The sequence below is a fragment of the Phlebotomus argentipes genome, unplaced genomic scaffold (genome assembly GCF_947086385.1).
Source record: "Phlebotomus argentipes unplaced genomic scaffold, Phlebotomus argentipes genome assembly contig_15, whole genome shotgun sequence".
In the NCBI taxonomy this organism is placed as follows: Eukaryota; Metazoa; Arthropoda; class Insecta; order Diptera; family Psychodidae; genus Phlebotomus; species Phlebotomus argentipes.
Window position 1 is genome coordinate 9,194,393 of NW_026776181.1, and position 12,035 is coordinate 9,206,427.

The following is a 12,035-nucleotide window of genomic DNA, read 5'->3' on the forward strand; positions in this document are numbered from 1 at the left end:
ATCCGACATGCAGCGCCACCAGAATTTTCGAGCAAGTTTCTGCCAACAACGAAAAGAGTATGCAACAACACAGGGTGGCCCAATATTTATTCAATCATCTTTCGCGAGGAATACTTCAGCTTCTTGCACGGAACCTCCACGTCCATCTCTTCTCCAGAACTCTCCGAATCGGAATCCTCAGCCGTCGTCTTGCTAGACAACACCACTGTACATCCATTCCTTCGTCCAGACGCCCGGAGAAGGACACTCCGGCAGTTGTTCCTCATGGAATTCTTCGACTGTTCCTCACTCAGCCCAAAAATCAGTCCCAAGCACGCGATGTCATAAGGACCCCTCAGCTGGAAGGCACTCGTAGCTCCACTGGAGATGATGATATTCTCTGATTTGCCCAGAGAATAGTACCCATGAGCCTTTCTGATGATGCACCTCCGCTTGCTTCTGTCCAGGATGGCCGGAGAATACTGGATTTCAAAGAACACATTGCGCTGCACGGCCAGTTTGTAGAATTTCCGCGAGCACTTCATGAATTTCTCGTCTGTGTTGAATGAAATGATGTCTCCATTGAATGTTTGGCAGCAATGCTGCAGTCCAGCTTCTGTTTTCGGTAGTCCAGCAATTATATCATATTTTTTGAGGTTTAAAGAAGTTCCCTGTAAAAAAATAACAAAAGTAATCGTGTACTCAAGAGACTAAGGAAGATCACTAGATTTCCTACCATATGATGTGATATTGAATTGTCGCTGTATATTATTGTGAGACGTGAATATATCTTTATATCTTTCCTGAACTGTTCCAAAAAGTTCAAATTCACCGGAGGCTGAAATACATCTCCTGCTCGCTTTGTGGATTTATTCTTCTCAAACACGGTGTTATCAAATTGTTGCTCAATCGCCGCATTTTTGTATCCTACTAAAAACAACAATATCAATACAGAAACATTCTGCGTTTCACTAAAGGAACTTACATTTTATAAGTGTCTCCACTATTTCCTTCAAGTCATTGTGATTTTCTGTGTAGGGAATGCACAAATCACAGAATCCACCAATTCTGTCCATCTTACAATAATAAAAACAAACCGGCGTGGTGGAAATTTGACATTCGGTATAACGGATTTGGTCGTTTTGACGGCCATTCGATGAGTTACTATCATGCCATTTCCAACATTCCGCCTCTCAAACGGCCCTTTAAACGCTGTAAACCCTTTAAATTACAAAAAAAAAATAATTTATTCGTTTTTCAATAACTTATGTCCTATACACTTGACGTCCTTCTCAAGGCAGTGGCTCTTGCAGCACCGCTTACACATCGAGAATGAGCACTTCAAGCCCACGGGATTGGTGCACTCAGCGCAGAGATCGAAAGATCTCTCATTCTGGCTACCCTGCCTTCCTGGTTTTCTGTTCAATCTTCTCAGCTTCTTCATTTTCTTCCGTGATATTTGATTACCCTCCTCATCGTAGAAAAGCCTCTTCTCGCGATTGGGATCTTCTGCTCTCTTTTGTGCCTCTTCCAGCTTCATCTTGTGCTCCTCTGGAGGAATGCGAATGTACGAATGGCACAGCCAAGGCGGGATGCTGATATTGAAAGTCTTCTCAGGTTCGTCTGTTGATGACAATTCTTGAACATACTCAACGACGCCTTCATGGATAGGAAGATATTTCGCCTCCAACTCATTCACCACTCGTCGGAAATCCTCTATATTCTGGGCAGTGGCAGTTCTGCTTCGAAACCCATCATTTGATGGCAGAGCCAATCTGAAAGAATGTATGATGAGTAAAATCATAAAATGCGAATTGCAGAATCTTACAGGTGGTGAAGAATTTTGAAGAGATGCCCTCTAATGAACGACGATGGACACGGATACAATTCAACCAAGTCCAGATATTCCTTGCATATCTCCCAAGTCAGTGGAATTTTACTCTCAAATACAGACGGATTGTATAAATTTCCCTCTGCTGTCATGATTCCCTGAACTCCCGTCTCTTCCAAGCATCGCGTCACATCCTCAAGACACTGAATATTTCCATTTGAGAAAATGGGAATTTTGATATGTTCTCTGGGAAGAATAAACTCCTTTAAAAATCGACTCTTATCTTGAGAGATTTTAGCATACCTGATTGTCTTAACATAGCGCCAGTCAGCCAATCCTGTCAAGGGTCCTTTCTGCTCTCTCGTTCGTCCGTGAACTGTGAGGAGCTTACAGCCTGATCGCTCTAGCATTTGCGCATAGAGAATAGTCTTCTGGATATCCTCAAAAATTCTTATTTTGCATGTCACAGGAATCCGTAAATTTTTGCTAAGGGTGTTAACTACATAGAAAACAACTTTACTATCATCTCAATATGATGACAAACTACGAAAGTAAATTTACCTATGTCTGATATTAGATCCCATTCATCCTGCAAGAAGGCCCCGTAGTGCCCTTTCCTGGCGATTGCCTGAGGACACCCTAGGTTTATGTCAACGGCCGCACAGTCACACAGGTCCTGAACTATCAGCCCAGCTTCCAAGAGAGTCTGCGGATCATTTCCGCAAAACTGAAAAGAATATCAAATACATAACACTGATGGCAATGATCAGAGCACATTGGAAAATACCTGAACAATAAGCGGCCTATCCTCAGCGCAAGTTTGTATGGCATCCTTGCGGTATTTGGGATCCTTCACAAAGAGACTGCTGTGAATCATGGGAGTGTAGCAGAGATGAGCACCGTGTCTTCTGCTCAGCATTCTCCATGCCAATTCGCTCTGGTCAACCATAGGAGCAACTACGAATTTCGGAGAGCCCAGAACATCTCTATAGAAGTCCACTTGAGTCGGTTCGTCCTTAGTCATTTTCCTCTAAAATGTTCTTCCTGAAACCAAAGTTTGATAAGGTGAGAAGTGTGGAACCAAAATCATGTCATTACGTGATTGAAACAATGAAAATTAAAGTCAATTTCATCACTTGACTTCTCGATATGATTGGAATGTACTTTTTGAAACTGATTTTATTCTTCATTTATTTTAAAACGTGAAACACAAAACTTTCACAGTGGTTGAATATGATAGTCTCTAAAACATCCTCTTAAGAAATTATGGGACATTATCATGAACTGTTCTACACAATAGCTGTAAATGAATTCAAAATGCTGAGTATTCTATATGATTTTCCAAACACTTAAGCAAATTTAATTCAAATGAGTGATCTCACAAATGTCATGCTGCATAAAGAAATTATCATACTTTCTCACGTGAGATTCCCTTTTTCATTCCTGGTGATGAGTAAAAAATACCTTTAAATATCAAACTCATTCGTTATGTCTTGTTAACTACACAATATTGTTTAATCCTATTATTCACATAAAGATCAAAGTCTCTCAACTGACTTAATGTTTATTTAATATATTTTTATAGACTTATCGTTATGAATATTTCTTGGATACATTATGTATGTATATATATAAACAATTCCTCTCTCGTTTATCATTGTAAAATATCATTTTTGTGAATGTCTTGTGGTACATATATAAATTATTTCTTGCTTGAAAATATCTTTATAAAAAAATATTATCACCATCTATTCAATTTGCCAACTTTTACACCCAATTTATCGTACAATGAACATGAAAAGTAATCAGATTAGTTATTTTAATTGAGTTAGCATTTAAAGTATTTGTGTGTAAACCTTGAAATTGCAAAAACTTTTCAGTCAAACTCCACGGAATGCCGGTTGAATGTTCTTTACCGAAAAAAGACACTGTTGACCTTTGCTGCGCCGAAGAAAACTTTAGGGGAGGTTTTGCAATGAACCTATTAATTTCATTTGCACACGCTTGTGAGGAAAATAACACAACAAAAGATATTCAAAGAATACATTTTCAATTTAGAATGAGAAATCTATTAATACAACCCGAAGACATGCTCACAGGAAATGCTCTTTATAAATTAAAATGTTAGCAAAAGGAACGCGATTTACATTCTCAAGCCACACACACAATTTCAAATATGCCACCCACTCAGGATGTGAATATTGAGATAGACATTTTGTCGTGACTTTGCTGCACGCTGCACATTAATCGATAAATATACATCGGCTTCACTCTGCGTCTCACAGGCAAAATATTTAGAAATACAAAAAGCAAGTGACAGAGTTAGTTTCTCCCTCATTTCTTGAGATGATCCATGCACTATAATTTCTACAATCTATCAGCAATAGAGGCGTTCACTTCTCGTGAACACCGGATCCGTTGATATTTGTGATACTATCGCTAGAACAGAAGTCACTGTTGCATGTGGCGTGACGACAGGGCTTCGGCGAGGTGGGATTCGAGAGTCCTGACTCGTGAATCGGTGATAAAGTGGGACTTCGTGTACGCAGTAGGTTTTTCCGCCGCCCTTGTCGCCTAATTGGATTACCACTGCCATTTCTCGGATGCTGCACAAATGCTAGTGTATCTGCGAGTTCTTGCAGGTCTGCCGTGTTGCGAATCTTCCGCCTCGGCGGCGGCGGCAGCGCTGGCAAGGAAATTCCAGTCATATCAGTTGCACTGTCGTCATCATTGGAGCGAATTGCCGAAGTGGGCAAAACAGTTTGGACGTGAATGGAAGGTATTGGCATCGTTGTATTGTGTTGCTCGACGGATGATAGTGGACGAATTTGGTTCTGCTTCAGCACGGCATTGTTTCCGCGGCGACAGTGGGATGTTCTGTACTGTCCAATGGTCCTCAGCATGTGCCGAAAGCGAGAAACTGGCCACGGTCGGACAAGACGAGATCTCGTATGCTTTCCACCAATGTTATTCGCACTCCCATTCAACTCTACCCTCGGCGGTCTGTGAAGAGAGGCTTTCTTGTCGTGGTATTCGTTGTGTCTCAAATGGGCATCAATCATCTTTGGTTCATCGCCATGCGGAAGGGGCGGCACTGTCGATGTGACGGTGCGGATAGCATCAACAGGTATGTCCGGACTGTCTGGCACGGATGAACAGCAATTCCACTTCCGTCGCCACCTGTGGTGGTGTTTGGTAATTGACTTGAGACAGCAGCGCTTGCTCTGGAACGACAACGCATCCGTCTTTGCAGGTGCTTTAATGCGGAAGCTACAGAAGGTGCACTGCTCGGCATAGCGCACGATTGACTGATTATTCGTCTGCGGTAGGGCTTCCTGGTCCACTCTCTTTAGTTGAGAGCAGCAATGAAAAGTTCTGGATTCACACTCTTGACTGCTGTTACCGTACATTGCAGCTGATGAGCTTTGCTTTAGCAGGGAGCACACGTAGTACGCCCGATGATGGTGCGCCACTTGGTGTTCATACTCCCGCGTTGACTCGCAGCAATGCAGGGATCGTGGTCTATTGAGGACTTGAGGAATTTGCGCCGCCTCTGTAGATGTGGATGAAGTCGCCACGGAGGAGCAGAAGTACACAGATGAGGCAGCCAGGGTGGAATCAGCCTCTATAACTGCCGGCAGTGTGGACGGTGTATTAGAGTTGCCGTTCTGGCGACGATTGCGAATGTACTCGTACGTGGTGAGACCCAGGAAAGAGATGTAAATGTGGAAAAAACAGAGATGAAGGAGGAGACCGGCTGAGATGGCAGCTAGGATTCCCAGGACGGCCAAAAATGCCAAGAACACCGTGTCATGTAATCCAATTCCACTGCTAATAGCATCAACAGTGTCTCCCAGGCTCTCGCTCACATTGCTATGAGACACATTCAGTCCCGCAGCGGTGTCATTGAGGAGAGAACCATTCCCACTTGATGTGGTGTCATTGAAGAATATGCTCGACTCCTCACCCCAACTCCATATGTTCAGCCACTCCGGCTTAATGTGGTACAGCCAAATTTCTGCAATAGCAGCGGTCCAGATGACCAGTGTTGCACAAACGGCACTCACTACACACATGAGGAAGGCCACATAATTTCTCTCGCCGACACAGTGGTTTAACCTTAGGTCGAGAAAGGGAGAAATGCACATTATATACGTGTACAACAATCACTTATTTGCATCCTCTTACCATTTACAATGATGATCGAACTTCCCCACGCACTTGTTGCACACGCTGCAGTGTTTCGTCCTGAAGCTACTGGTGGCAATGTTGCACAAGTGGCAGCGACCATTCTCGATTACGTGGGCGTGCTTCGTGCGATCAAACTCCGGCACTATGCGGTCCACATTCTGCTTCCTCAGTTCCGGATCGGACGGATCGAGCAGAAGTGCGGCCAGGTGCGATATGCCATGCACAACGTACAGGCCGGAGAGGAGGCCGAACAAGGGTTGCTGGGCGGATGTCTTAAGGGCTGGTATCAGCACGAGGAAGGTGGCCAGGCCAAAAGTCGTGAGAGCCACCCACCCAATCAGTTGCAGTGGGTGCAGTGGCAGCTGCAGTCCATGAATTCGGCGGCCGCGGCGAAAGTGGGAGGCATTCAAGTTATCTTGGAAGGAGCACCATGGGTTCCGTTTGAAAAACTTCACTTTCTTCGGTGTCTCCTGACCAATTGGGGCGGTTTGGTGCTCTGTGAGCATTATATAATAGACGAGAAAGACAAACACGCCTCGAATCTAACGTCATATCATACAACTGTGGAATTGCCTCTGCTATGTACTTTTCTATCCTTCCTCGTCCTCCAAAGCTCATGCATTGTGTCGTCCAATTATCCTGCACTTTTCCATTGATTGTCCTCTTATTTCACTGGCTTTCCCAAATCACACTCATTATTGCGTCTCTCTCTCACCCCGAGGAAAAGGGGTATTAATCACCTCTAGTCAAGGACTCGAATCCCTTAGATTCGTGTAAGCATTAATTGGCATGTCTTTAGTTGTTTTTTTCACATCACTGTCTTACCAGAGAGGCAATAATGAAAACAGCTTGTTTATAGAAAAGGTATTTAAATCAATTTCTATGCAAAGTATCTATCATCACAACCATTTCAGTATTGTAGCAACAGCAACACACAATCACTTAATATATTCATAGGTATAAAAGCACACGGTATATAGTGAGAGTTCAACATAGGGATATCATGTATATATCAGTTTATCGATCCATTTATTTTAAAGACATTACACAAAAAATGTTCCTGTTGTTCAACACTTTATGCAATTACTTCACACAATGGACAATTAATGGCAATGTGGCCTTATTAAAAGCAATCACAACAGATTGGGTAATGCACAAAATATGTCTTTTTCTCCTCTGTCTCTCAAAACCCGTCCATAATCCACTGTATCTTTTACACTAATATCTGCTGCAGAGAACAAATCACACCCAAGCCCATTCAGATCTACATGCGGATTAGAAAAAGCACACCTCTATTGTGACTTTAAATTCTTATCTATCTAAATTGTGAAAATGAGCGCTTGCAGTGAGGAAGGAACGTCTGAATTTTCACACAGTTGAACACCTACTAACTCAGCAAGAGCACTCGGGAATATAGACTCGCATAGAAAATTACAAAGTGTGACATTGACTCTCTTTCTCTCCATCGCTGGTTCTCTTTAGTACAAAACGTGCACACAGGGAGTGTGCTTAACCGGGGAGAACCTGAGAAATGTGGGGTGGGAAATTGAGAGAGGCAGTTTAAATGCCAACGAGACGTTCTTTTTGTCAACTTTTTTATCCATCCCTTAACACCATGATTTAATTAGACAATAAATGTCTAATCATAAATACATTTTCTCTCCTTTTGTTCACCCCACAATCGATTTTCACCCATTGATGACGTCGCTCAGGAGTTCTGCGCCATATCGATTTAAGGCGGAGCTCTTCTACGTATGATGGTGATAGTGTATGTATGGCTTTTCATTTTCTCCTCAATCAAGGAGCAGCACACACCTCTCGTTATGCTATTGTAGCCATTGCTCAGGTGGGGCGCTCTTGAAGGCTCGTGTTAGATTTTTATTCCTCACTACGCGTATGGACAGCAACGTTTACCCCCAAAAACATGGGCTAATAATAGATGAATTAAGGAAATTTAGGCCATTAGTTTTAGCCTAATAAAAAGATATTTTGATAGTGTTCAACCCCAGTATTTCCTTTTCGTACTTCATGCTAAGAATAGCAAACACCAAAATTTTCCACCAGTCAATTAATATTCATCTTCAAAACCTTCAACGTGACATGGCGAAGATGAAATAATAGGGATGGTAATTGGAAATTCCTATGTGAGCGAGATTATCTCACAGAAAGTAATTCGGAAAGTTGTTGAAAAAAGTTTCAATTCAATTTTTCCACTTAACTTTATAAAACACCTTGAGGAATATTCATCTCATGATTTGATGAGAAATTTCATAAAACTTTGTCTACTTTCGTCATATCATGAATTACTGCCTTTGAACCTTTTTCGCTTTTTTTAATTACTTAAGAAGTCTTATGCCACAGCATTTATCTTTGCAATCTATAGAGCAAATAATTGATCTCAATAATGGTTCATTTTACGATGATGCCACAAAGCAATAATAAGAGCAAAGAAAAATGCTTTATAATTCATTCCATCACACTTTCTAACTTATTGGTATTTTATTATTTTCATTTACGCGGCCATGAGTATTGATGCTCTCTTACCACCAATTAAGAAATTGAAGAGTGGCGTGACAGAATTTTACTGCTGCATTTTGTTCCAGGAAAAAGTAATGAGTTGTCTGAGGGCAGATGCACGGAAAATAATTACATTACTGAAGTAAAACGTTTAATTTTTTTTCTCCGATTGATGGTTTCACAAATTCTGTTTCTGTTATAAGGACATGAAATTTGGATGATCAACATGAAATAGAACCGGAAACAAAACGCACAGATAAAAGAATTGTTAAAATTTTAAGAAACAAGCAATACCTAATATAGTCAATGATCAAGACTGATTATTCAGCAGCTAATGATCATTATAATAAAATCCACGATGTTCGGAATTGTCCCAGCTTTTCCCTATGAAATCTAACTGATAAGGAAAGATTTTCCTTTCGATCATACAATAATGAAAATATCTATAAATATTTTCTGGACATGTTGTAATATGATTTTTGAATAGCTTTTTATAAAAGTATCCACCAAAGGATCCTCAAAACTCTTTCATCACAATAGGACAAAAAATTATGAAAACAATACAAACTAACCTTGTTTTTTATACTTAATGATTTCAGCACTAATCACCACTTTTTTCCTGTTTTTCCTATTCTATATCAGACACTATACCTTCTTTTCACTGTACAATATAAAAGAGTTGATAAAAACGCACTAAAATCGTCTGTTCTGCTAAAAAGAAACACCGTCTCCTCGTCTTTTAACACTCGCACGTGTCTTCTTTGGATGACAGAATGACGTCACGTTGTTTTGGTGACCCGGGCACGCTGTATAAGTTCCTCGTTTTTCTGCACATTTACGCCCAAAATTGTCCATAAAAATGTCTGAGGGAAAGCCGAGGGCGCACTTGAGTGAATATAAAGTGGAACCTGACGCCAATGACTATGGATTCGATGATGATTTGTGGAATTTCGAGAAATTCCGTGAGAAACTCCGCATAAACATTGTGAGGTTAGTTGAGAGTTGCCGGAAAGGAGGTGGTTTTTCTCTAAAATTGCAATTTATCTTTCAGTTACAAGAGCATGGAGATGGAATTTGATGTCATTGGCATCCATCCGGCTATTGTGAACGCTTTCCGACGGATAATGCTGAGTGAAATCCCCACAATGGCCATCGAGAAGGTGATGATTTACAACAACACGTCTATCATTCAGGACGAAGTGCTGGCGCATCGATTGGGATTGATTCCTCTCCGTGCAGACGCTCGTCTATTTGAGTATAAGACTGATGATTCTGAAGACGGCACGGAGAATGACACGCTAGAGTTTGAGCTAAAGTTCAAGTACACAAAGAAGGGAAAGGACGGCCACAAAGATGCCTCGTCGGAGAACTACATTAAGAACACCAGCGTCTATTCCAGTCAGATCAAGTGGCTGCCCAAGGGACGCCAAGCGTCACTGTACAAGGAGATAGACATTGGGCCAATTCACGATGATATTCTCATCTCTCGGATGCGTCCTGGACACGAGCTGGACTTGAAATTGGTGGCTGTGAAGGGTATTGGTCAGGATCATGCAAAGTTCTCGCCTGTGGCCACAGCGTATTATCGTCTCTTGCCTGAAATCAAGCTCAATCGCACTGTAAGTGGCTGCGATGCGCGACTCCTCAAGCAGTGCTTCTCGCCGGGCGTTATTGACATCGATGATCATCAGAGGGCCTACGTGAAGAATGCCCGCTACGACTCCAACAGCCGGAACGTGTTCAGATATCCTCATCTCAGCGACGCCGTGACAATGTCTCGCGTGCAGAATCACTTTATCTTCTCTGTGGAGTCTGTGGGATCGCTGAAACCGGATGAAATCTTTGTGGAGGCTGTAAAGTGTTTGAAGAGAAAATGCCGGCTGTTTCTGGATGAAATTTCTGAGGATAAGTAAATCTACATGGATATATAATCGCTTTGTGACATCTCTATGGTCTGGCCATCGCCAAGGTAAGAAGCCACGGAGAATTGGTCCATTGTAGGCGACTGCTCAACTTGCTTGTGAGTCTTCAGGTGGGCCTTGAGGGTGCTCTTCTGCCGGAAGGGTCTCTGGCACACATCACAGCTATACGGACGCTCTCCCGTGTGCGTCAATCTGTGTTGCTTCAGCACCTTGTTGTGGGCGAACTTCTGCGGACACAGATCACAGGCATACGGTCTCAGTCCTGTGTGGCATCTCATGTGAACAGCCAAATGGCTCTTGGTCTTGTAGCTCTTCTCGCACATCGTGCACTTGAACGGCTTGATTCCCGTATGACTCCTCGTGTGCGTAGTCAGTTCAGGCGACGTGGTGAAGCACTTCCCGCACACTGAGCAGATGAATCTCTTCACACCGTTATGGCGAAGTTCGTGGTTCTTCAGCATCACCTGGTTCTTAAAGGTCTTGTCGCAGGTGCTGCAAGAAAAGGGCTTCTCCGTGGAGTGCGATAGCATGTGACTCTGCAGACCGTGGGCGCGGATGAAAGATTTGCCGCAGAGATCACAGATGTAGCACCGGATGTTCTTGTGCACCTTCGTGTGGAGAGTGAGCGATGTGGCGTATTTGTACTGTTTCCCACACGTCTGGCAAGAGTACTGCTTCATGTCGTTGTGCTTTATTCGATGCCGCCGAAGTGCTCTCAAGTTGTTAAACTCCTTGTTGCAGATCTTACACACTTCTGGCTAAAATTGCAAGAATTATACTCAACGCCCTTTACAAGGATCTAATTGGCAATACCTTGAGCCCTTTGTGTTCTCTCATGTGAGCTTCGTAGCGTTCCTCGTTCCTGAAATTCCTCTTGCAGCTCGCACATCGATGCTGACTGCGGGCAGATTTCGTTTTCCTTGCGCTCCTGGGCTCCTCAATGTCCGCCTCGTTGCTAGAATTGTCCGGTGAGTTTTCACCAACCAGAGCAACTTGAGAATCCTCTGCGATGTCTTTTTTTATGCCCAAGTCAATTTCAGAGAGAATCACGCTGTCCAGTTCGTGCATTTCTGCTGAGCTGCCGGAAAAGGTGAAGACCAAAGCGCTAGCATTCTCGAGGTGTTCAAGAGGAGCCTCTGTCGCTTCCCGCTGGTGGATAAGTTTCTGCAGGATCTCGTTCGACTCTTCGCATTGTTTCTTGAAGTCGTACCATGAATTGCACTTGTCCATGCACTCCATGCACAAATTTGTCGGCAAGCCATCGCTCGCACAGATCTGGAAGAGATCAATGTTAAGAACGAATAAGATTATAATTACTTCTTGCAACAATTACACACTTTTATATTAGTGCAGCATTCAAACTTCTCTGAACTACTTGATTCGTCACACAAAGCGAAAACAACACTGTCAGCTGTGTCTAAATTCAGCAGACACCCTCGGCAGAGATTATTCAAGCTGTTCTTTACCAATTTATCCATAGAATTTAAATGTAAAATAATCCTATATACGATCAAAACAATAACAAACTGACATATGTAAGGGTCGCGCGTCGGGTCAATTACCGCGGCCAAAACATGATTCTAGCACTTTTTCTT

General features: G+C 42.6%; 4 protein-coding genes across 6 annotated transcripts; 1 reads left to right on the plus strand and 3 right to left on the minus strand.

The window, feature by feature from the left end:
• Positions 1–70: 70 nt before the first annotated feature.
• Positions 71–1,110, minus strand: LOC132263062 (ribonuclease P protein subunit p30). Its single transcript, XM_059762630.1, has 3 exons — positions 965–1,110; positions 716–909; positions 71–650 (listed from the first exon to the last, which is right to left on the minus strand). The coding sequence occupies exons 1-3, from the start codon at positions 1,053–1,055 to the stop codon at positions 87–89; spliced, it is 849 nt and encodes a 282-aa protein (XP_059618613.1). The 5' UTR covers positions 1,056–1,110; the 3' UTR covers positions 71–86.
• Positions 1,111–1,185: 75 nt separating this feature from the next.
• LOC132263055 (tRNA-dihydrouridine(16/17) synthase [NAD(P)(+)]-like) lies at positions 1,186–9,262 on the minus strand. 2 transcript variants are annotated; one of them, XM_059762621.1, is made up of 6 exons: positions 9,091–9,262; positions 2,598–2,854; positions 2,372–2,537; positions 2,114–2,309; positions 1,808–2,056; positions 1,186–1,754 (listed from the first exon to the last, which is right to left on the minus strand). In XM_059762621.1, exons 2-6 carry the CDS (start codon positions 2,832–2,834, stop codon positions 1,226–1,228), a joined length of 1,377 nt encoding a protein of 458 aa, XP_059618604.1. In that variant the 5' UTR covers positions 2,835–2,854; positions 9,091–9,262; the 3' UTR covers positions 1,186–1,225. The 2 variants fall into 2 exon arrangements, with proteins under 2 accessions (XP_059618604.1, XP_059618602.1); XM_059762619.1 differs by lacking the exons at positions 1,186–1,754; positions 1,808–2,056; positions 2,114–2,309; positions 2,372–2,537; positions 2,598–2,854 and adding exons at positions 2,975–5,929; positions 5,999–6,821 and having other exon boundaries at positions 9,091–9,158.
• A 24-nt stretch (positions 9,263–9,286) lies between these two features.
• On the plus strand, positions 9,287–10,552 carry LOC132263059 (DNA-directed RNA polymerases I and III subunit RPAC1). The gene is made up of 2 exons (XM_059762628.1): positions 9,287–9,508; positions 9,570–10,552. Exons 1-2 carry the CDS (start codon positions 9,378–9,380, stop codon positions 10,429–10,431), a joined length of 993 nt encoding a protein of 330 aa, XP_059618611.1. The 5' UTR covers positions 9,287–9,377; the 3' UTR covers positions 10,432–10,552.
• LOC132263057 (oocyte zinc finger protein XlCOF6.1-like) lies at positions 10,404–11,969 on the minus strand. Of its 2 annotated transcripts, none has more exons than XM_059762625.1 (3): positions 11,778–11,969; positions 11,254–11,715; positions 10,404–11,198 (listed from the first exon to the last, which is right to left on the minus strand). In XM_059762625.1, the coding sequence occupies exons 1-3, from the start codon at positions 11,916–11,918 to the stop codon at positions 10,434–10,436; spliced, it is 1,368 nt and encodes a 455-aa protein (XP_059618608.1). In that variant the 5' UTR covers positions 11,919–11,969; the 3' UTR covers positions 10,404–10,433. The 2 variants fall into 2 exon arrangements, with proteins under 2 accessions (XP_059618608.1, XP_059618609.1); XM_059762626.1 differs by having other exon boundaries at positions 11,907–11,965.
• Between the last annotated feature and the right edge of the window lie 66 nt (positions 11,970–12,035).